At 47.0% G+C, this 24356-nt stretch overlaps 1 protein-coding gene across 2 annotated transcripts; it reads left to right on the plus strand.

Moving 5' to 3' along the window:
• The first annotated feature begins 7469 nt into the window (after positions 1–7469).
• On the plus strand, positions 7470–24105 carry LOC121291051 (zinc-binding protein A33-like). Of its 2 annotated transcripts, XM_041212070.1 has the most exons (6): positions 7471–7964; positions 16578–16673; positions 16907–17140; positions 20556–20578; positions 20667–20938; positions 21623–24105. In XM_041212070.1, exons 1-6 carry the CDS (start codon positions 7539–7541, stop codon positions 22147–22149), a joined length of 1578 nt encoding a protein of 525 aa, XP_041068004.1. In that variant the 5' UTR covers positions 7471–7538; the 3' UTR covers positions 22150–24105. The 2 variants fall into 2 exon arrangements, with proteins under 2 accessions (XP_041068005.1, XP_041068004.1); XM_041212071.1 differs by lacking the exon at positions 16578–16673 and having other exon boundaries at positions 7470–7964.
• The last annotated feature ends 251 nt before the right edge of the window (positions 24106–24356 follow it).

The raw sequence follows: 24356 nt of genomic DNA on the forward strand, positions 1-24356 counted from the left end.
GCTCAGTGGAAGCCCTGGTAATTGGAGAGAGCTCAGGGGATGCACTGGTAATAGGAGAGGTCTCAGGCGAAGCCCTGGTAATCGGAGAGGGCTCGGGGAAGCCCTGGTAATCGGATGGGGCTCAGGGGAAGCCCTGGTAATCGAAGAGAGCTCGGGGGAAGCCCTGGTAATCGGAGGGAGCTCAGGGGAAGCCCAGGTAATTGGACAGGGCTCAGGGGAAGCCCTGGTAATTGGAGAGAGCTCGGGGAAGCACTGGTAATCGGAGAGGGCTCAGGGGAAGCCCTGGTAATTGGAGCGAACTCGGGGAAGCCCTGGTAATCGGAGAGAGCTCTGGGAAGCCTTGGTAATCAGAGAGAGCTCAGGGGAAGCCCTGGTAATTGGAGAGAGCTCAGGGGAAGCTCTGGTAATTGCAGGATGTTCAGGGGAAGCCCTGGTAATTGCAGAGAGTTCAGGGGATGCCCTGGTAATTTGAGAGCACTTCGGAAATCCCTGGTAATCGGAGAGAACTCGGGGAAGCCCTGGTAATCGGAGAGAGTGCGAGGAAGCCCTGGTAATCGGAGAGAGCTCGGGGAAGCCCTGGTAATCAGAGAGGGCTCGGGGCAGCCCTGGTAATTGGAGAGAGCTCAGGGGAAACCCTGGTAATAGGACAGGGCTCAGGGGAAGCCCTGGTAATCGGAACAGCTCAGGGGAAGCCCTGGTAATCGGAGAGCACTCGGGGAAGCCCTGGTAATCGGAGAGAGCTCGGGGAAGCCCTGGTAATCGGAGAGGGCTCAGAGGAAGCCCTGGTAATTGGAGAGCACTTGGGTAAGCCCTGGTAATCGGAGAGAGCTCGGGGAAGCCCTGGTAATCGGAGAGTGCTCGGGGAATCCCTGGTAATCGGAGAGGGCTCAGAGGAAGCCCTGGTAAACGGACAGGGCTCAGGGGAAGCCCTGGTAATCGGAGGGAGCTCAGGGGAAGCCTGGGTAATTGGAGAGCGCTCAGGGGAAGCCCTGGTAATCGGAAAGCACTCGGGGAATCCCTGGTAATCGGAGAGAGCTCGGGGAAGCCCTGGTAATCGGAGAGGGCTCCGGGAAGCCTTGGTAATCGGAGAGAGCTCGGGGAAGCCCTGGTAATCAGAGAGGGCTCGGGGGGAGCCCTAGCAATCGGACAGGGCTCGGGGGAAGCCCTGGTAATCGGACAGGGCTCAGGGGAAGCCATGGTAATCGGACAGGGCTCAGGAGAAGCCCTGGTAATCGGATAGGGCGCGGGGGAAGCCCTGGTAATCGGACAGGGCTCAGGGGAAGCCCTGGTAATCGGACAGGGCTCAGGGGAAGCCCTGGTAATCGGACAGGGCTCAGGGGAATCCCTGGTAATCGGACAGGTCTCAGGGGAAGCCCTGGTAATCGGAGAGGGCTCGGGGAAGCCCTGGTAATCGGACAGGGCTCAGGGGAAGCCCTGGTAATCGGAGAGGGCTCAGGGGGAACCCTGGTAATCAGAGAGCACTCGGGGAAGCACTGGTAATCGGAGAGAGCTCGGGGAAGCCCTGGCAATCGGAGAGGGCTCAGGGGAATCCTGGTATTCGGAGAGAGCTCGGAGAAGCCCTGGTAATCGGAGAGAGCTCCGGGAAGCCCTGCTAATCGGAAAGAGCTCGGGGAAGCCCTGGTAATTGGCGAGAGCTCCGGGAAGCCCTGGTCATCGGAGACAGTTCGGGGAAGCCCTGGTAATCAAAGAGAGCTAGGGGAAGCCCTGGTAATCGGAGAGAGCTTGGGGGAAGCCCTGGTAAACGGAGAGAGTTCCAGGGAAGCCCTGGTAATCGGAGAGAGATCGGGGGAAGCCCTTGTATTTGGAGAGCACTTGGGGAAGCCCTGGTAATCGGAGAGAGCTCAGGGAAGCCCTGGTAATCAGAGAGGGTTCGGTGGAAGCCCTCGTAATCGGATCGAGCTCAGGGGAAGCCCTGGTAATAGGACAGGGCTCAGGGGAAGGCCTGGTAATAGGACAGGGCTCAGGGGAAGCCCTGGTAATCGGAGAGGGCTCGGGGAAGCCCTGGTAATCGGAGAGAGCTCGGTGAATCCCTGGTAATCGGTGAGAGCTCGGGGAAGCCCTGGTAATCGGAGAGAGCTCAGAGGATGCCCTGGTAATTGCAAGAGCTCGGGGAAGCCCTGGTAATCGGAGAGAGCTCGGGGAAGCCCTGGTAATCGGAGAGAGCTCGCGGAAGCCCTCATAATCAGAGAGGGCTCGGGGGAAGCCCTGGTAATCGGAAGAGCTCGGGGAAGCGCTGGTAATCGGAGACAGCTCGGGGAAGCCCTGGTAATCGGAGAGAGCTCGCGGAAGCCCTCGTAATCAGAGAGGGCTCGGGGGAAGCCCTGGTAATCGGACAGGGCTCGGGGGAAGTCCTGGTAATCGGAGACAGCTCAGGGGAAGCCCTGGTAATTGGAGAGAGCTCAGGGGAACTACTGGTAATAGGACAGGGCTCAGGGGAAGCCCTGGTAATCGGAGAGAGCTCAGGGGAAGCACTGGTTATAGGAGATGGCTCAGGGGAAGCCCTAGTAATCGGAGAGGGCTCGGGGAAGCCCTGGTATTCGGACAGGGCTCAGGGGAAGCCCTGGTTATCGGAGAGAGCTCAGGGGAAGCCCTGGTAATCGGAGAGAGCTCAGGGGAAGCCCAGGTAATCGGAGACAGCTCGGGGGAAGCCCTGGTAATCGGAGACAGCTCAGGGGAAGCCCTGGTCATCGGAGACAGCTCGGGTGAAGTTCTGGTAATCGGAGAGAGCTCAGGGGAACCCCTAGTAATCGGAGAGAGCTCAGGGGAAGCCCTGGTTCCCCTGAGCTCTCTTGGAAGCCCTGGTAATCGCAGAGGGCTTGGGGGAAGCCGTGGTAATCGGAGAGGGCTCAGGGGAAGCCCTGGTATTCGGAGACAGCTCGGGGAAAGCCCTGGTAATCGGAGACAGCTCAGGGGAAGCCCTGGTAATCGGAGACAGCTCGGGTGAAGTTCTGGTAATCGGAGAGAGCTCAGGGGAACCCCTGGTAATCGGAGAGAGCTCGGAGGAAGCCCTGGTAATCGGAGAGAGCTCGGGGGAAGCCCTGGTAATCGGAGACAGCTCGGGGAAAGCCCTGGTAATCGGAGACAGCTCAGGGGAAGCCCTGGTAATTGGAGACAGCTCGGATGAAGTTCTGGCAATCTGAGAGAGCTCTGGGGAAGCCCTCGTAATCGGAGAGAGCTCGGGGGAAGCCCTGGTAATCGGACAGAGCTCGGGGGAAGCCCTGGTAATCGGACAGAGCTCAGGGGAAGCCCTGGTAATCAGCGAGAGCTCCGGGAAGCCCTGGTAATCGGAGACAGCTTGGGGAAGCCCTGGTAATCAAAGAGAGCTAGGGGAAGCCCTGGTAATCGGAGAGAGCTTGGGGGAAGCCCTGGTAAACGGAGAGAGTTCGGGGAAGCCCTGGTAATCGGAGAGAGATCGGGGGAAGCCCTGGTAATTGGAGAGCACTTGGGGAAGCCCTGGTAATCGGAGAGAGCTCAGGGAAGCCCTGGTAATCAGAGAGGGTTTGGTGGAAGCCCTCGTAATCGGAGCGAGCTCAGGGGAAGCCCTGGTAATAGGACAGGGCTCAGGGGAAGGCCTGGTAATAGGACAGGGCTCAGGGGTAGCCGTGGTAATCGGAGAGGGCTCGGGGAAGCCCTGGTAATCAGACAGGGCTCAGGGGAAGCCCTGGTAATCGGAGAGAGCTCGGGGAAGCCCTGGTAATTGGAGAGAGCTCAGGGGAAGCCCTGGTAATCGGAGAGAGCTCGGGGAAGCCTTGGTAATCGGAGAGAGCTCGGGGAAGCCCTGGTAATCGGAAGAGCTCGGGGAAGCCCTGGTAATCGGAGAGAGCTCTGGGAAGCCCTGGTAATCGGAGATAGCTCGCGGAAGCCCTCGTAATCAGAGAGGGCTCGGGGGAAGCCCTGGTAATCGGACAGGGCTCGGGGGAAGCCCTGGTAATCGGAGACAGCTCAGGGGAAGCCCTGGTAATCGGAGAGAGCTCAGGGGAAGCACTGGTAACAGGACAGGGCTCAGGGGAAGCCCTAGTAATCGGAGAGGGCTCGGGGAAGCCCTGGTAATCGGACAGGGCTCAGGGGAAGCCCTGGTAATCGGAGAGAGCTCGGGGGAAGCCCTGGTAATCGGAGAGAGCTCAGGGGAAGCCCAGGTAATTGGACAGGGCTCAGGGGAAGCCCTGGTAATCGGAGAGAGCTCAGGGGAAGCCCTGGTAATCGGAGAGGGCTCAGGGGAAGCCCTGGTAATTGGAGCGAGCTCGGGGAAGCCCTGGTAAGCGGAGAGAGCTCTGGGAAGCCCTGGTAATTGGAGAGAGCTCGGTGAAGCCCTGGTATTTGGAGAGAGCTCGGGGGAAGCCCTGGTAATTCGAGAGAGCTCAGGGGTAGCCCTGTTAATTGGAGAGAGCTCGGGGAAGCCCTGGTAATCGGAGAGAGCTCTGGGAAGCCCTGGTAATCGGAGAGAGCTCGGGGGAGCCCTGGTATTCCGAGAGGGCTCGGGGAAGCCCTGGTAATCGGACAGGGTTCAGGGGAAGCCCTGGTAATCGGAGAGAGCTCGGGGGAAGCCCTGGTAATCGGAGAGAGCTCAGGTGAAGCCCAGGTAATTGGACAGGGCTCAGGGGAAGCCCTGGTAATCGGAGAGAGCTCAGGGGAAGCCCTGGTAATCGGAGAGGACTCAGGGGAAGCCCTGGTAATTGGAGCGAGCTCGGGGAAGCCCTGGTAATCGGAGAGAGCTCTGGGAAGCCCTGGTAATTGGAGAGAGCTCGGTGAAGCCCTAGTATTTGGAGAGAGCTCGGGGGAAGCCCTGGTAATTCGAGAGAGCTCAGGGGTAGCCCTGTTAATTGGAGAGAGCTCGGGGAAGCCCTGGTAATCGGAGAGAGCTCTGGGAAGCCCTGGTAATCGGAGAGAGCTCGGGGGAGCCCTGGTATTCCGAGAGGGCTCTGGGGAAGCCCTGGTAATCGGAGAGAGCTCAGGGGAATCCCTGGTAATAGGACAGGGCTCAGGGGAAGCCCTGGTAATCGGAGAGGGCTCAGCGAAGCCCTGGTAATCGGACAGTGCTCAGGGGAAGCCCTGGTAATCGGAGAGAGCTGAGGGGAAGCCCTGGTAATCGGCGAGGGCTCAGGGGAAGCCCTGGTAATCGGAGAGAGCTCGGGGGAAGCCCTGGCAATCGGAGAGAGCTCAGGGGAAGCCCAGGTAATTGGACAGGGCTCAGGGGAAGCCCTGGTAATCGGAGAGAGCTCAGGGGAAGCCCTGGTAATCGGAGAGGGCTCAGGGGAAGCCCTGGTAATTGGAGCGAGCTCGGGGAAGCCCTGGTAATCGGAGAGAGCTCTGGGAAGCCCTGGTAATTGGAGAGAGCTCGGTGAAGCCCTGGTATTTGGAGAGAGCTCGGGGGAAGCCCTGGTAATTCGAGAGAGCTCAGGGGTAGCCCTGTTAATTGGAGAGAGCTCGGGGAAGCCCTGGTAATCGGAGAGAGCTCTGGGAAGCCCTGGTAATCGGAGAGAGCTCGGGGGAGCCCTGGTATTCCGAGAGGGCTCTGGGGAAGCCCTGGTAATCGGAGAGAGCTCAGGGGAAGCCCTGGTAATAGGACAGGGCTCAGGGGAAGCCCTGGTAATCGGAGAGGGCTCAGCGAAGCCCTGGTAATCGGACAGTGCTCAGGGGAAGCCCTGGTAATCGGAGAGAGCTGAGGGGAAGCCCTGGTAATCGGCGAGGGCTCAGGGGAAGCCCTGGTAATCGGAAAGCACTCGGGGAAGCCCTGGTAATTGGAGAGAGCTCGGGGAAGCCCTGGTAATCGGAGAGGGCTCAGGGGAAGCCCTGGTAATCGGAGAGAGCTCGGGGAAGCCCTGGTAATCGGAAAGAGCTCAGGGGAAGCCCTGGTAATCGGAGAGAGCTCAGGGGAAGCTCTGGTAATAGGACAGGGCTCAGCGGAAGCCCTGGTAATCGGAGACAGATCAGGGGAAGCCCTGGTAATCGGAGCGGGCTCAGGGGAAGCCCTGGTAATCGGAGAGGGCTCAGGGGATGCCCTGGTAATCAGAGAGGGCTCGGGGGAAGCCCTGGTAATCGGACAGGGCTCGGAGGAAGCCCTGGTAATCGGACAGGGCTCAGGGGAAGCCCTGGTAATTTTAGAGAGCTCAGCGGAAGCCCTGGTAATTGGAGAGGGCTCAGGGGAAGCCCTGGTAATCGGAGAGAGCTCGGGGAAGCCCTCGTAATTGGACAGGGCTCAGGGGAAGCCCTGGTAATTGTAGAGAGCTCGGGGGAGCCCTGGTAATCGGACTGGGCTCAGTGGAAGCCCTGGTAATTGGAGAGCACTTGGGGAAGCCCTGCTAATCGGAGAGAGCTCGGGGAAGCCCTGGTAATTGGAGAGCGCTTGGGGAAGCCCTGGAAATCAGAGAGGGCTCGGGGGAAGCCCTGGTAATCGGAGTGAGCTCACGGGAAGCCCTGGTAATAGGACAGGGCTCAGGGGAATCCCTGGTAATCAGAGAGGGCTCGGGGAAACCCTGGTAATCGGAGAGAGCTCGGGGAAGCCCTGGTAATCAGAGAGAGATCGGGGAAAGCCCTGGTAATCGGAGAGAGCTCGGGGAAGCCCTGGTAATCGGAGAGGGCTCGGTGGAAGCCCTGGTAATCGGAGACAGCTCGGGGAAAGCCCTGGTAATCGGAGACAGCTCAGGGGAATCCCTGGTAATCGGAGAGAGCTCGGGGGAAGCCCTGGTAATCGGAGAGAGCTCGGGGGAAGCCCTGGTAATCGGAGAGAGCTTGGGGAAGCCCTGGTAATCGGAGAGAGCTCGGGGGATGCCCTGGAGTTGTATAAAACTGGATACCGGAGTTTGGAGAAACTCCAAGACAGTGCCAGCTCTGTGAACCTAGCTGACTAACAAACAGCTGAAGAATCAGCTGAATAAAGCTAAAGAGGCTTTAAAAGGAAAAGTCATAGAACTTTCCAAGATGCAGTGGTTACCTGGTGTAATAGTTTCTGTGGCCAGACCCTTGTCGTATCACGTAGAAGTGGAGGGCTGGATCACCTGCAAACAAGTGGATCATTTGAGAAGAAGGGAGAAACCCCAACAAAATGATGTTCCACCTGTAACCATTGTAGAACCTGTGCTCCCTGTTGAAATTGTTCAGCCAAGGAAAGCCACGTCAGATGTCTCTGTCAGAGTAGATAGCACTGAGCTGCTTGTGCCTGAAGAAGTACCCGATATTGCTCCGGTACCAGGTAATGTGGATCCTGTAAGATATTCACAAGTGGTGGAGCTACAACGCTCCACCGGACCTGAGAGACTGGACTTATATTCCACGACCCACGTATATATTTGTAATGTCATGAAGGTAGATGTTCTTGTAAATACAAACTGTGCAACAAAATTTAAAGGGGGAAGGAATGTAGTAATTGTGGCTTTAAGGAATGCAGTGACAGTAGCTTTAAGACATCGTGTTGTATAGTATCACGTGACAGTGTGAGTGAATCTCTATTGGCCAATTGTTCTTTGATCAGCAATCGATGAAGAAATGAAAGTGAAAATGTGGACTCCAGGACGGATGACATGGCTACCAACAAGCAGGTCTTAACCTTGGCCGAGGATTTAACCTGCTCCATCTGCCTGTCTCTGTTTGTGGAGCCGGTGCGGCTGGACTGTGATCACAACTTCTGTAAATCCTGTATCCAGAAGTGTTGGGAAAACCAGAGTGAGGTCGTGTCCTGCCCGGAATGCCGCGCTGTTTTCTCCCAGAAGTGCTATAAAAGTGCCAGGGTGTTGGCCAATCTCTGTGAGAAAGCCCGGCTGCTAGACCTGAAGCCGGACCCTCAGCCTGACGGAGAGGCGGTGGGGTCTCACTGTGAGGAACACGACGAGAAGCTGAAGCTCTTCTGTGAGGACGATTTGTCCCTGATCTGTGTCATTTGTAGAGATTCACCCGCACATTCGGAGCACAGCTTCCTGCCTGTTGGGGATGCGGTGAAAAAGTACAAGGTAAGGGACACAAGGCGTGTTTTGGGGACCGCGGGTAGAGGTTATGATGTTCTGGTTCTTTAGAAGTGAGGCAGTTGAACTAATTATGTTTACTGGGAAGACTGTCTTTCCAGTAGCAATAAGATTTTCAAATGGGCCTGAGTTTATGGTGCAGGATGTTGCTGCAATTGTTGTACTTTGAAGATCGCTGCAGATGATTACAGAGACTGTACAAAGTGCAAGCGAACACTAAGGACTGTCAGGTTGGATTGTCACGAACGTCGGGCTGGACTGACACTTAATAATCTGACTGTCCCTATATTTTGGGCCTTTTTAAATGCTATCTTGTCTGTATCCGCATGTAGACCTCTGTAGATATTTTTGTTGCTCCCTTCTATGTATCCACCTGTTTGTGTTATCCGCATGTACTCTGTGTGCCCTGTTTCACCCGTACTTCATATTAAGGAAAGCAGCAACCTGTATTTATTGAATGGAATAAAAGGGGCAGCGGCAGCATGGATAGGAAATTGGTTGAGTGACAGGAAATTTCGGACTGGAGTTAGGTATGTAGTGGGGTCCCCCAGGTTGGGCCCTGGAAAAGGGGAGTGCAGATGGTGCTGAACCATTGGGGCTGGGGGTGGTGGATGCCCAGGGTCCATGTTTGAACCAATTCCTTTCTTGCTTTATATTAATTACCTAGGCTTGCGTGCACAGGGCACAATTTCAAAAAAACATGTACATGCCACAAAACTTGCTAGTATTGTGAACTGTGAGAAGGACTGAGGTAGACTTCAAGAGAACCTAGATACCTGGTGGAATGTACGGATGCCTGGCTGATGAAATTTGATACAGAGAGGTGTAGGAAGAACGAGGAGAGGCAGATGGAGGAGAGGCAATGTAAAATAAAGGACATAATTCTACCAGGAGCAAAGGGACCTGGCTTATATATGCACATATCACTGAAGGTGGCAGGGCGGATTGAGGGAGTTGCCGAGAAGGCAACCTGAATCCTAGGCTTCATAAATAGAGACATAATGCACAGAAACAAAGGATATAATGAACCTTTATAAAACACTGGTTCAGACTTAACTAGAATATTGTTTCTAATTCTGGGCTCCGCATTTTAGGAAGGATATTAAAGTGTTAGAGAAGGTGCAGCAGTGACTTACAAGAATAGTTCCAGGGATGAGGAGCTTCAGTTATTTAGATAAATTGGGGAAATTGAGGTTGTTCTCCTTAGAGAAGCAAAGGTTGACTGAAGATTCAATAGAGGTTTTGAAAATCTCAGGGGTCTAGACAAAGTAGAAAATGGGAAACTGCTGGCATTGACAGAAGGGCTGAGAACAGATGACATGATTTAAGGTGCATGGCAAAGAACAAAAGGTGACATGAGGAAAACTGTTTGATGCAGTGAGTAGTTAGGATCTGGAGTTCGCTGCCTAAGAGTGTGGTGGAGGCTGGTTCAGTTGTGGCTTTCAAATGGGAAATGGATAATTATCCAAAGAGAAAATATTTGTAAGACTACAGGGGAAGGGTAACAGAGTGTACTAAAATCCTCTCCATTGGCAGAATTGTATGGCTCCTCCAGGCGACAAGATCTCCCAGTCCCACTGAAGCGATTGGGCAGTTGAACAGCTTGCCACATTTTGTCTGTGGAACCCTTTTCCCCAGAAAGCAGTGGAGGCGGGGACATTGAATATTTTTAAGGCACAGGTAGATAGGTTCTTGATTGACAAGGGAGTCAAAGGGTATAGAGGATAGGCAGGAAAGCAGAGTTGAGGCCACAATCAGATCTGCCATGACCTTATTGAATGGCAGAGCAGGCTCAAGGGTCCAAATGGCCTACTGCTGCTACTAATTCATATGCTCGTATCTTTGTACTTTGAACAGTGGCGAAGACTGTTAAGAAATTAATAAACAGAAAACAGTCTGATTACTGTGGAATAAGCTGAGTGCATCATGAACAAGAGTGGTGAACAATATCACAGAAGAAATTCATTTTTATTTATGTATGTGGCATAATGTCACAAGTGCATAATTTTACATGAGCTGCTGTTACGGACAGGAGGGGAGTTAATTTAAACAGCACTAATTTCTCCTCTCACCACCCACCCATAAACAGAAAGCTGTTTTGATTTGTTTCCCCTTTTATAAGTGGTGGCATATTTCCCAACACCTAGTTTTGGTGCAATCCAATTTTCTATCAATAACCCCACGTCAAACTTGAGATAGGATGAACTCAACAGATTAGTTTATTTGCACAAACTCAATGTGAAAATTGGGTTTGCAAGGCCCCCTCGCCTTCAGATAGTAAAGAGAGGGGTAAAGAAATGAAAGATTTACAGTATATAGACCACAGAGAAAAGAAATATTGCTTCACGTGGATTCCAGAGTCCAGAATCAAAGTCCAATGAGGTATTCCTTCACAGAGGTTGGCAGGTTGAAAACCGATGGTTTAGAATTCATTTTTCCAGTAGCATTAATTTCACATGATGAGATTGATTCAGCTCTGTGTCCCTATCTTATAGGTAATAGCACAGAACTTCCAGCAGAGGCAGTGTAGATGGGGCCAGGTGTCCAACCTGGGCCAGAGCTGTTTTGATGTTGCCTGCTAGTCAGATGTTAAACACCACAAGCTGTAGGCCCATGTCACATGATTCCCATCTCTCCACTACCTTTGACAAAGGATGTGTAACCACTTGAAGTTGTGATGTGCAGTCACCAGGTGATCATTGGTAGCTCCTCAGAGACAAACAGGTGTGAGATTTCCAAAAATGCAATGTGGTTTCTTTTACTCTGGTGTTACAGACAGATCCAGTTTCAGGATCTTTGTTCAGTATTTTAAATTTTAGATTCACCATAAGGATATCTATAAGTATATTTTTAAAAATATACAGTGTGAGGTCTTAGTACCTCAAAGTGCTTTGATACAAAAATAAAATGAGTGAAACTGAATTTATAAAGATATTGAATAAAGTGTATGATATGACAGATAAAGTCATAGTATAATGCCAAATCTTTGCCAAGAAGCAGAAATATGTAACATGGATAATTACAGGACTGATATAAATACTGTTCAGTGAGTAAAATAAAATAGGGAAAATCTAGAAGGGATACATTTATGAATCTTTGTAACATGGAAGAAGAAAACTATTAACTCAAATAAATTGTTTACTGGAGCATATATGTTAGGAAACCCTATCAATGCCTACATTGCTTTATTCAGGTTAAAACTACTGGTTTGGACTTTGCATGGCTCCTTGTACCCCAAACATAGCATCTTGCAGCAGGGCAGGAGCCCATTTGGCTAGAGTGTCTACACTGGCTGTCCAGACTGAACAAGATGACTCCCATTGCCTCACCCTATGCAATAGCAGCACAGTGCATTTCCTCTTTCAATCGAATCTGCAACAGGGCCTACCTTAACCACTCTTTAAGTCAAACAACCCCCTGTTTAAAGACTTTTGCCTAACCCCTGTCTTTACTGCTTTGATTGCACAACCTCCTATATGGGGTTAGTCTGTTGAGATTTAGTTACCATTTAAAGCTGCAACAGGCCCTACCCCAACCACTCTCTACCTAAGTATTTTCATCATCAAACAACCCCTTTTTTTGTAAATACTTTTGCCTAACTCCTGTCCTTACTGCTTAGTTTGCACAGCCTCCTGTATGGGGTTAGTCTGTTAAGATTGAGTTACCAATGTGCTGTCATACTTCGGAAGTTTTTATTCAGGGATAATGTATTCTTTCAATGACCTTCATTAGATTGAGGAATATTGTATAAGAATCCTGTCCTAAAGTTCAGCTGCTGTTTGACTAGTGTGGACTTTGGAATCCTTTGCTCCAATATATTATTCTGGGCATCCTTCCATTGCTGCCTGGACTGATTGTGCCCCAGCCAAGCTCACTCCATATCAAGAGTTATACCATGACCCAGAAACATTAATGGCAGTGTATGATTTACACATTGAGACATCAAAATGGTTGTTCTAGCACTATTTTGGCAACATACAAATTTTCCATAAGGTTCCATATATGTGGCTCTCTTAACTTCCTAGTAATGCCCTTGACCTACTTAAATTCACTGACGTGATATTGTAACCCATACTTTAAAATGTAAATCCTTTCCAGTTATCAGACAATTGGCAAATGAACCAGAGGAGAGATGAGGAGATTTTTTTTTTGCACAGAGTTGTTGTGATCTGGAATGCACTGACTGGCAGGCCAGTGGAAGAATGTTTAACTGTAGCATTCAAAAGAGAAGTGGATAAATAAAGGGAAGAAAGAAAATTTGCAGGAGTACGAAGAATGTGTTGGGAGATGGGATTAATTGAATAGCTCTTTTAAAGAACTGGCGTTGGCAAGGTGGACTGAATGGCTTCCTCCTATGCTGTATTATTCAATGGTGCTACATGTGAGAAGTACTCGGTGTTTGTCCAACTTGACATATTATTTTATTCATAAGTGTCTGAATATCTGAGTGGTTTTTGATGTCTTTATCATTTCAAATCAATTGATGAAAAATCACCAACTGCTGGTCTGGAGTTCTGTGGCACGCATGTCGGGTGTACATCTACAAACTGTTTTAAACCCAGTTTAATTGGTTTAAAACATTCAGACAACACTCGGAGCAAAGCATTTTCAAGCTCAGTTTATGAGATTATCTTCCAGTTCCATCGTCTTTTCACTGTCTGGACTAGCAGTGGAGGCAATTGTATTAGTTTACCACTGTAACCTTTTGGAATGTTGAAGAGCTATGTCTGTGTTCCGTTGAAGGTGCTGTGAAAATTGCCCAAAACTCTTGAGTTTCCATTCACACCTGTAATGCTTCATCCCTGTTAACCTCCTCATATATGCCACATTGTCCCTTTGCCAATGAATTATGAATTAATGTTCTTCCTGTAATTGGGTCCTTAATCTGGTACAAAATACAGAAATTGCAGCTGAAGTTCAATGTTGCCTAATTGTTTTGTACTTTACATCTATCAACACAAAACCAAAGACGTTGTTTTACCCTTCAATCTATAAGCACTGTTGCTTTAATAACCTCTAGAACCACACACCATTCTTCTCCTATGCTCCACTTTAGCGCATGTCAGTTTCCAACAAATAGGTGGAGCTTGTACTATGTTGGATTTTGTTCCTTTAACTGCATCTGACACCTTTTGCCTTTCCTGATGGCCTACCCATGACCTTTGGGAATTCTTGTATAATTTGGTGCCTTCAGCAACACCAATTTCTTCAGAACACCATCTGCCATTTCCAGTTTAGCAACATTCTTTCAGCCCCATGCTTTGCTTTCCACCGTTCTAACTACCTCACAATCCATCAAAGTTTTGGAGTTCACTGAGTTGAATAGGTGGCAGATTCTGGGCTGGCAGTGCACACTGTTTTATATGATGTGCTTCTGGCCTGTCTGAGGAGTATAGCAGCAGACTGTTAGCTCATGATGGTCGAATCCCTCCTAAATTAATGTGTCATTACCTCTGTAATAAATCTCCAAAGGGTTTACTGACACCATTGAATCATTGAGTTGGTAGCTGAGTGGGACTTACAAGTAAGACTAAGCTTGGCCTAAATAGCCAAGTGGTTATGGTACTGGGCTTGTAACCCCAAGATCAACAGTTCAAATCTCACAATGGCAAACAATGAAACGATGTAACTTCATTTGAATAGGAACAGATGGAAATGTGTTTGTACTCGAAAGAGTTACTTGCCAATTATCAGGCCAATCCTGGATATTGTCCAGATTTTGTTTATAGAACAGCTGGGCCTCGGTGGCTCCTTGCAGGCGTTGCCCGTCTTTTACCAGGACCTGATCAAAGTCTGGAAAGTGGTCGCCTCGCGACGCAGCTCTCCCCCGTCAGGAGTAGCGGCTATCGTCAGAGAGCCGCTGCTCAGGAATCCGCCCCTCCGTCCTTTTCAGTGGTTGGCGGAGAGGAGGGCTGTGGCTGCCGGGGTGACCAGGATCGGGGACGTGCTGGGTGGCGCAGGACTGGGCTGGATGCTCCCGCAGGAGTTGGCGCAACGCGCGTCTGTGAGTGTCCAGGTCGCAGCCGATGCCATCCAAGACCTGAGAATGGTCGTGCTCGGACCCGATGTTATTTTGGGTCTTGAGGTGGCCCAGGTGCGCGGTGGTCTTCCGTCTGAACATTCCCCTGTTCGGACGGAATTCCACATTGGCCCCAAGCCCCGAACCCTCCCTCGGGTGCTGGTGCCCCGCAATATGAGCCGCCTCGGGGACATGCCCTCCGTACCTTTTGGCACAGCAAAGAGGGGCTTTTTGTACGGACTGCTGCTGCACACCTTCCATTTTCTCGCCCTTGTCCGTCGACCGGATACACCCTGGCGTGCCTTGTTGCCGTCCGGCGGCGGAGGCCCCCGATGGGAGGCCCTCTACGGAGGTGTCCTCCCCCTTTCTATCGGGGACCTGGGTTGGAGGGTGTTGCAAGCAGCAGTCCCCTATAATAAGAGGATGCATAGGTTCACGGACTCTCAGGACACGTGCCCTTTTTGCGGTCTTGTAGAGTCCGTGGACCATGTATACATAGGGTGTTGTAGGCTGCACTCCCTTTTTAGTTATTTGAAAAACCTTTTATTGATGTTTTGTTTGCACTTCAGCCCCACGCTCCTGATCTATGGGCACCCGGTGCGGAAGGGGGTCGGGAAGGAGGAGGACCTCCTCGTGAACCTGCTCCTGGGCCTGGCCAAGTTGGCCATTAACAGGTCCAGGCAGCGGGCGATCGACGGGGGAGTCCCGCCCGATTGTTTGTCCCTCTTCCGCGGCTACGTTCGCTGCCAGATGTCCCTGGAGAGGGAGCACGCGGTGTCTGCTGACACTCTCGAGGCCTTCCGTGCTCGGTGGGCACCGCAGGGACTGGGGTGTTTTGTTGACCCCTTTAATCACATTTTGATATAAAGTTTGTGAGTTTCCTTTAAACTTTGTTCTTGGTTTTACAGCTGACCTGAATTAGGGGCTGTGCCTGATTTATCCCAATTTTGTTGATTTGGTTTTCATTTAAAAGATTATCAAGAGTTCAAATCTCACAATGGCAAATTATGAAACAATGTAACCTCATCTGAAACAGATGGAAATGGGTTTGCACTCGAAAGAGTTACAAGTAATCCTATGAGGAAACAAGGCCTATTTACTCAGTAAACAAGATCTGTTTATACTGTAGTTGAATATACTATATAAAGGCAAACACTCTACAGTATCCAAAAAGAGTATTTATAGAACAATTTATGAACTAAATGGAATAAAAGCAGAGTTCTCGAGCAACATTTTATGAGTAGATGGTTACATAAATACATATTATGTGCACATCAATCTCAGTCACTAACAGCATGGCTCCAGTCATGATTGTTGTCCTGTTGCGATTGGTGGGGAAAATTATTCAATTTGTGGTTCGATTGAGAGCTTCTGAATTATAAGGTTGTGGGTCCGATACCCACTCCAGAACTTAAAAACACAAGTAAAGGCTGACATCCAGTGCACTACTGAGGGAATATTCCTCAGTCTTTCAGATGAAATGTCAAACCAAGGCCCCATCTGCTCTCCCAAGTGGATGTAAAGGAACCCATTACACTGTTATGATGAAAAGCTGAGGAGTTATCCCTGGGATCAAACCAACATTGCTGTTAACAGGATCCAAGCCAGTTGTTGAAGCTGAAACAAAGGCACAGAGTTTTCTTCATTGAGAGAGTTTATTGACTTGTTCAGTCTCACAGCTTGCCTCCCACCCAGTGTCCCAGCTGCCCCCTATTTATATGTGCTCAAAGACACATAGTAACTCTTTCGAGTCTCTTAACCTTAATAATGTAATTGACAAGACATTAACAATTTATCCCTTAATCAGCATCACAAGAACAGGTTATCTGGTCATTATCACATTGCTGCTTGTGAAAGTTTGGAGTGTGCAAGCAGGGTGACCAACCATCCCGAATTTTATGGGACTGCCCTTTTTTGAGGCAGTTGTCCCATATCCTGGGTTGCTTGCTGCAGGCATATAGTGTGCCTTGTATTTTTGAAGGTTTTTAGGGCATGTACAGTACACACTGGCAGCCTGCCATATCGGGCTAGCCAGCAACCTTCTCATGGCTAGAAGGTTCACTAGCACTCCAGCCCCTCCCCCCCTCACCCCCACCACCTCACATTCTTACAGGTCCACAAGCATACCCCACTACCAACCCAAATCTCACGAGCTGAGCAGCACCTACCACCACCTCCGCCCTAGTCATACAATCTCCCGTGTCAAAGTGTTGCTCAATTTTTTTCTCCAACTGTTGGTCAACCTGTTTGGAAGTTGGCTGCTGCATTTACTACATTACAACAGTGACTAAATCTCATATGTACTTCTTTGGCTGTAAAGTTCTCTGAATGCTGTGTGGTTAGGTGAAGCACTGTTTAAAATCAAGCCTTTCTTTTATCTCCATTCTGGCTGGGAAAGTATATTTATATTAGCCAGTTTCCTAGTTAACATCATCACTTGGTAGTCACACTTTGTGCCTCTGATATTTGAGATTGAAGCTAAGTTAATGCATTGCCCCCATTCTAAGTTCCACCTATTTAAAAACAACAAAGAAACAAATTAGAAAAAGGATGAGTTTTGAATGATCTGTTTTCATTGTCAGGTCCAGCTGAAATCCTCCTTAGATTCTTTGGAGGACAGAAAGAAATGCAAAAGTGAATTAAAACATCAGCAGGAGGAGAAGATTTCAGAACTGGATGTAAGTCCAATTAGTCTAACTTTTAGATACTGCTGTGTCAAAATCTCTCTTTGGCTATAGTGCTGAATTGGCAGTATCGTATTGTTGACTGTTACACTCTACCTCCATTTCCAGTCTTCAACAGAACTTAATATCAACAGGTGGCCAATGCAATGCCACCAGTTTAGCACTACCACCCAATACTGTGTGACTGTTATACAACCTATTTCTTATGTTATCTCTCACCAACTTAGGAACTCACAGGAACCCTGGAGCAACACATCTCCAAACAATTTGCCAAAATTCACCAATATCTTCAAGACAAAGAAACTTGCTTAATTGAAGAACTCAGGATGCACCGAGAGGAAGATTTTCAATTAATGAAGACAAACTTAGCAGTGATTGATGAAGAATTAAAGCCCCTTGAAGAGCATATATCTAACCTTCAAGCTGTCATTGACCAGCAAGACAACATCATTTTTCTCAAGGTAATCACATCTGCTCTTGTAGACACCTTAAATGATCGGTGGGATCAGGTGATAATGTTAAGGGACAAGTGCTTCTGTTTTTTTAAAGTGGCCATGTTTTTGCATGACTATAATGCAAATCTGCAGACAGTGTGGAAGTGAGTATCTATCACAGCCAACTGAATCACATTTTGCTAAGTATTGATACTGGGTACATTTACATGAATGCTAAAGGTCAGCAGATCTTCATGCTTGAGTCTATGTGAGTTCCAGTATATTTCTGGGCTGCAGGGAAATGGCAATTATCCATACCTTCAGTTAATGATAGTGACCAGGATTAAAAACCCTGATATATTCTGGCCAATTTACAGACAGTTTACACGCCTTCGCTGTTACTTTAGGTCAGTTTGTTTGCCCCAACACAAAGAAGTAAATGCATGATAGTTTCACATTGAGAATTTAGTAATTGAGACATTCCAGTTTCTTAATCCAGGTTAAATATTTTAAGGTTCTTGATAATTCATGATGTTCATGATAATTGGTAACAGACTATTTAAGGAGGATGTTGGTAAATAAGTGAGGAAACAGTGTGTTCAAATATCATTGTGAAGACAGTTGGGGAAATCCTACATCCAGAAACCCTCTCCAGAGTCTCGACTAAATAGAGAGGCTGACCAGGTCTGGATGTGGTCAGTAAATGTTAAGTGCACTTGTGATTTATGGAAACATTCAAGTTTATTGAAGAGAAAACAAATATATAGAGATTGGAAGCTGAAACTGGGCTTTTTGGATAGGAAGATGGGAGCATGTGTAATCAAAATATAGTTCAAAATATTGGGAGAAATCCTAGGAGGAGAAATTTTAACCATATCCATTCAGCAGAAGTTTGCGGGTAGGCAGTTAAAATGTCCTGGGTTGCTCATTTGCTGGAAAGCCACCAAGATTTGGTCATTTTCTATTTTAACAGATGCCCCTGGACAGTTGGCAGGCTGTTTTCCCAAAGCCAGTGGGATCTTATTTCCCCTCTGTTAATAGGCATCCAATGATATAATCAGCCTCATTAGAAATGCCCCCAAGAGCAGCAACATTGCTGCTGATTTCCCACTAGGTGAAGGTGTTGGATTGCTAAAGGTGAAGTAAATTTCAGAAGTGCTCTGCTTTAGCCTCACAAGGGAAACTTAGGCCCCGTTATTCCAGATGCCTCCATCCCTGACCACAAGCCTCCAAACACCACCTGACAAATGCCCAAGTGCCAATATGTGGTCGAGGGCAGCTAATTTCCCAGATGCCAGCAACTGCTTTCAGTTGGGCAATGGACTGCTGATGTAATGAGGCCTAGTTATTAAAATTATCATGGCCATGAATTGCTGTGGACTAGGTGAAAAACAAACTGAAATCTGCAGTTTCTCCAGAGAAACTGTCAAAACCAACCTAGCAATATGGATTTCTGCTGCAGCAGGGTTACAGTGCAATAGACACTGGCCCATGCTTTGGTGGTATTACAGTTCACTCAGGAAGTCCAGGTTGCTGCAGCAGCATACAGTTTTTGTAGTCTGGATGGTAGACGCACAATATTCCTTCCATCACATCGCTGACCAGTAAACTCTCCTACTCTTACCGCCTGCCATTTGCACATGTTGGAAGGACATACAGGTTGACACTCAGCCTGGTTTGTGATGTTATAAACACACCTTCCTTGACCGTCAAGTCCTGGAGTGAGACTCAAACCCTGAGCTTCTGGTTTAGAGGCAGGGACACTACCCACTGCGCCATAAGACCTCCAGGTGTAATTCAATCCTATTTTAAGGTGATGCATTATCAATAGTTAATAGTATTCTTTATAACTAAACCACGCCAATTAGACCAGTTTGAGACAAAGTGAATGTTTCAGAGGCTAGGAATTTCTCCACTGTACAGGCTGAGATACTGGATGTTACAAAATGTAGGTGCTGCAGTGCCATCGCTGGAAGGAGGGTGGAATTACATTGTGACTCATTTACATGGGGGGAATTCCCCTATAAATATGTATGTAGGAATTTGTAATAGAAAAGTGACATAGAAATGTGCCAAAACATGACAGTAGAAAGTAAAATGTGGTATGCAGGAAATGAGTGCAGATGTGAGATTATAAATAGGAACACAGGAACCAGGGTGGACCATTCATCCCCGAGAGCCTCTTCAATTAGATCAGGGCTGATCTGCAACTTAACTCCATTCATGCACTTTGGCTGCTTGTCCCTTAACATTCTTGCCTAACAGAAATCTGTCAATATCAATGTTATGTTTATGTCTCCTTGCTCTGAGCTATCTACCCTTTCAAATCATGTACTCATATTGAACACCACGATTAAGTCCTCATCATTTGCCCATTTAGCTCCAGTATCATCCTGGAGAATGTGTGCTGCACCTGCTCCAAAACAAATATATCTGTCCTGAGATGCTTTCCCCATAACTGAACTTAATTCTGTAAATGGGATCTAACCAAAGCATTATATAAGTGTAACATAATTTCCTTTGTATTGAAGCCCCTTGGAGATACAGGCCAACATTTCATTAGTCCTTTAAATTGTTTTCTACCTCTCTGCTAACTTTTATGTGAGTTCTGTACATAGGTCCATAAATCTTTCTAGTCATCTGGTTCCTAACTTCTCACTATTTTCAAAATATTTGTATTTATCTTTCTCGGGTGAAAAGTGGATGATCTCATATTTCCTCAAGTTGAGCTCCATCTATCACAGTTTAGTCAACTTACTTAATCTATCAATGTCCCAATGCAATTTCCTGCTCCCAGCCATACTGCTTCCAGAGCCACATAATTTAGTGCTGTCAGCAAGCTTGAATATATGCTCTTCATTTCTTTATCTATGTCAATGAGAAATGTGATTAAAAAGTACAGACCCATGGAGAAAAAAACAATAGTCACACCTTGACAATTTAAATATAGACACATTATCCCGACTCTCTGTCTCCTAGTCACTAATCAAATCCCCTGTCCATCTCAATAGGTTCTTCCAGATTCATGCACTTACATATTTTCTAATAGTCTCTTGTGTGGAACGTTATTGAATGCCTTCAGGGCATCCATGTAAATAGCGCCTACAGTCACGCCTCAGCTCGCATGTCAGTAACTTCCTATTAAAATTCTGTTAGGTAAGCTACATGTCACTTAACCATTACAAATCGGTGTTGGCGCTCTCTGGACAGTTCATAAATAAATATATTACAGATAAATATTCATATGCAAAGGAGCTGGTACTTGGGTGATTGTCCAGTATGCTTTATTGCTACCAAGATGTCTAGTTTCAGATTGCCAGAACCATTTATTCAGATTTCACAGTAGACCTTATCACAAGTTCTTACCCAGTGATTGTGAAGTAGAAGTTGTTTCATATACTAAAACAATATAATTCACATTTTATTTATTTTTTGTATACAGGAAATGAAAAGATTGCCAGAAAGGTGTGTATGATTTAGACCCATAATTTTATACATAATGAAGATATGACATTATTTTCAGAAGTTAAATCAATTTGTCAACCCAATTCAGATGCCTTGGGAATGAAGGAGAGGAGGGAAGTGATGAAGATGATGCTGATGATGAAGATGATGCTGATGATGAAGATGATGCTGATGATGAAGATGATGATGAAAATTATGATGATGATGATGAAAGTGAAGAAAGCGGAAATGAAGGAAGTGGAAGTGGATCTGAAGAACATGATGAAGATACGGTGGGATTCAATGTCCTGACACTGGGCGAGTTCAGAGGACCTTTACTGTATGTAATATGGAAAGAAATGAAGGAGATCATCTCTCCTGGTGAGACATGACCTACTATTTACCAAATGGCACCGGCTTAACCTAATGTAAAATAGCTGTGATATGTTTGAATTAGGAGGAAGGAACTTGCTACTTACCGTGGCTGTGAGTACATTGCTCAGATACTGACTGCATTTTTTGAATGGAATTGAATATTGGGCCAGGTGTATCACAGTTGGTCCATGGATTATCGCTCACCTAGCACCACAATCTGGACAAACCTCCACCATAGGGTGTTCAAAATTCTAAATGTCACAATCTCCAATATTCTTTATCTTCAGGAGCTCAAACTTTGCACATGTAGTAGGTTGTAGAAAGTGATTTTCCGCATCATTGTAAATTCAGTGCAAAGTAAAGAAATAGGAATTTGTTCTCTTAATTTCAAAAGCTTGTCTCAAGCAGGGACATGAAACAGGCCTTAGGGCATCAGCCACCTGCTATACATGGAGTTCAATACTCTGTCCTATTGAAGTTGGTTGGGGACCTATAACAGATCCAATAATGCCCATTTTAAACTCAAGTTAATTTCCACAAGGAATGTAAATTATAGAAATATTCATTTATAATGGGAAATACATATTTTCTATTAAGTGAGAATTATCTACATGTAACTAAAAATGAGTAACCATTGTTTGTATTTGTTAGTGTGTCACGTTTAACTTTGTTATTTTTATTTCTTCCAAGTTCCAGTGCCACTGATTCTCGACCCAAACACAGCACATCCTCAGCTTATCTTGTCTGACAACCTAACCAGCATGAAACTCGGTGACATGGAAGTACCACTTTTTAATAATCTAGAGAGATTCGATGAGTTTCCCTGTGTCCTGGGATCAGAGGGATTCACATTAGGGAAACACTACTGGGAGGTGGAAGTAGGGGACATCCCTGACTGGCTTATTGGTGTGGCCACTGAGTCAGCCAATCGAAAGGGGGAAATCAATCCTCTCCCTGAAAATGGATATTGGACTCTGTCGTTGACAAATGGAGATAATTATGAGACTGATGAGATTTTTAAACTGAGTGTGAAACCCAGCACCATCGGAGTTTACCTGGACCACGAGGGAGGACAGTTGTCATTTTACAATGCTGATGACATGTCTCATCTCTTCACTTACACTGACACATTCACTGAGAAACTCTTTCCGTATTTTGCTCTGACTGATATTGATAAAAATGCCAAGCCTCTTAAATTGCGCCATTTAGTAGTGTGAGACATTATACTATAGAGGCAGCAGCCAAGGAAGAGAAATAATCTTGATCCCACTGTTGTGTATATTCTATTCTTACAAAGAAAACCAGAACTTTCAACATGTAGCTAGTGCGTTCTGCTCAGCAAGAATGACCCAGATTGAAAGCACATTTAAACCAATGGAGCTGTATCTGTATCGGTGTAGATCAGTGTATGGAAAGGATTAATTTGATGGCCCGGAGGTCTGCCAATATTTTAATCCTATTCACTTCTCAGAACACTCTCATATTAATATCCTTCAGCTTTAGCCTGTTAAGTGAGGAAGTTTAACTCAATTTTGATGCGGTGACAATAGAATTAGTTACTCCTGACCTATTCTGCTTAATGTTTAAACCAATATATTTAAAGCCACTGAAACCTAACTTCCAATCTTGAATTCCACTTTAATCTTGTTAGTAGCACATTTCTAAAATTCCACAGTACCACCCCATTAGAAATCATCAACATGCATCATGAAGATGCTGAAATTTCCCTTTTTGATGCCAATAAAACATTGCAGGATCTGCTTTTAGTTGAACATAGCCTACTTTCAGCAAAACAGATCTCACTGACAAATACCACACCCTCGAGGCATCATTCAGGCCATAAACACATTTGTTTAGTTTCCAAAATTTCACTTCTGGATTTTTCGCCTCTAGGCGGTTTCAAAATCCTTTCTGCCTGAAATTGATCACCATGCTAAAATGTGACTTTTATGTCAATTGATCAACGCTCCCATGAATATGGGACCAAAAGAGCTAAAAAAGACTTTCAGAATTACTTTTCCCAATGTGGTAGAGTCTACTCTTAACATCTGTTTCAACCAGTAGCTCTTCAAAATTCCAAGCAGCTTGTCTTGCTTTAGTCTTATAAGTCCCATTTGCGAGGACCGTTTCGATACACGTCCATCCATGCGACAGGGCTGGCTGTCTTCTATCTTGTACTTCAGAGTAAACTACAAATTCCTTCCCGCTATCTAATCCCTTTTGTTTTGCCTCTCTTATTAGTTTACTCTTTGTTTATTTGCAGTCACCCAAACTTCGGTCATGAGGACTTCAGCTTCTAGTCGTAACTCAACACTGTTCTGTAGCCCTACTTTCATTGTGTAATCTATTTTAGCTGCGGCCCCTGTTTGCACTTCAATGTCTTTCGGGATGACTACTGTAAGATCTCACTCTCACGTGGTCAGATACTCTTTCTCCAGTACGTGGCCATTTTGTAACACAAGATTCACTCTCACACCCACTATTAGAACTCTCACTGGGTTTTCTTACTTTCCATTATTTTACCCCATTCTGCCAGTCAATGGACCTCACTTCTTGGCCATTGCCTTGAATACTTAACCTGTATTTAAACTTGTCAGTAGCTTTTCCAGCACGTTCTACAATAGTCCCATTCCTCCATTCACTGGGCTCTTCTAGAACACTTGTCACCCAAGGCCCCATTTAAAGCAAGTGGCCTTTGGATGTGATAGCCCTGTCCTGTGCATCATAATCGCTCAAACTATCACCGTCCAGCCCCTGATCTGTTGTATTCTGTTTCTCAGGACTGTCATCACAAAACACTTGAGTACGTGAGGTACAGGGTGCCTGATCACTTTCTATAAGCTGCTTAGATTCTGAGAGTTTGTAATCACGGAATCACAGAATCTTAATGGCACAGAAGGAGGCTATTTGGCCCATCATGTCTACACCAGAATGATCATTATGACCTGTTGCCATTGCCCTGCATTTTCCCTGTACTCTTGCACATTATCTCTATTCAATTAATCATCTAATGTCCTCTTGAACACCTTGATTGAACCTACCACACTACCAGACAGTGCATTCCAGACCCAAACCACTCGTTGCATGAAAAAGTTTTTCTCACGTCACATGTGCTTCTTTTGCAAATCACTTTAAATCTGTGCCCTCTCATTCTTGATCCTTTTACGAGTGTGAACAGCTTCTCCCTATCTACTCTGTCTAATCCCCTCATGATTTTGAACATCTCTATCAAATCTCCTCTCAGCCTTCTCTCCAAGGAGAACAGTCCCAACCTCTCCAATCTACCCTCATAGCTGAAGTTTCTCATCCCTGGAACCATTCTTGTAAACCTCTTCTGCACTAATATAGGAAGGATGTGAACATATTGGTGCCCAGAACTGTACACAATATTCCAGCTAACGTCGAACAAGTGTCTTATATAAAT

This window comes from Carcharodon carcharias, chromosome 19 (genome assembly GCF_017639515.1).
Source record: "Carcharodon carcharias isolate sCarCar2 chromosome 19, sCarCar2.pri, whole genome shotgun sequence".
Taxonomy (NCBI): Eukaryota; Metazoa; Chordata; class Chondrichthyes; order Lamniformes; family Lamnidae; genus Carcharodon; species Carcharodon carcharias.

What these genes read in the sequence shown, in the direction of transcription:
- LOC121291051 (XM_041212070.1), top strand. Translation starts at nt 7,539, where the DNA reads ATGGCTACCAACAAGCAGGTCTTAACCTTGGCCGAGGATTTAACCTGC. An exon ending in ATGCGGTGAAAAAGTACAAG is followed by an intron (nt 7,965 to 16,577) that starts GTAAGGGACACA and finishes TTTCATTGTCAG; the next exon opens with GTCCAGCTGAAATCCTCCTT. An exon ending in AGAAGATTTCAGAACTGGAT is followed by an intron (nt 16,674 to 16,906) that starts GTAAGTCCAATT and finishes TCACCAACTTAG; the next exon opens with GAACTCACAGGAACCCTGGA.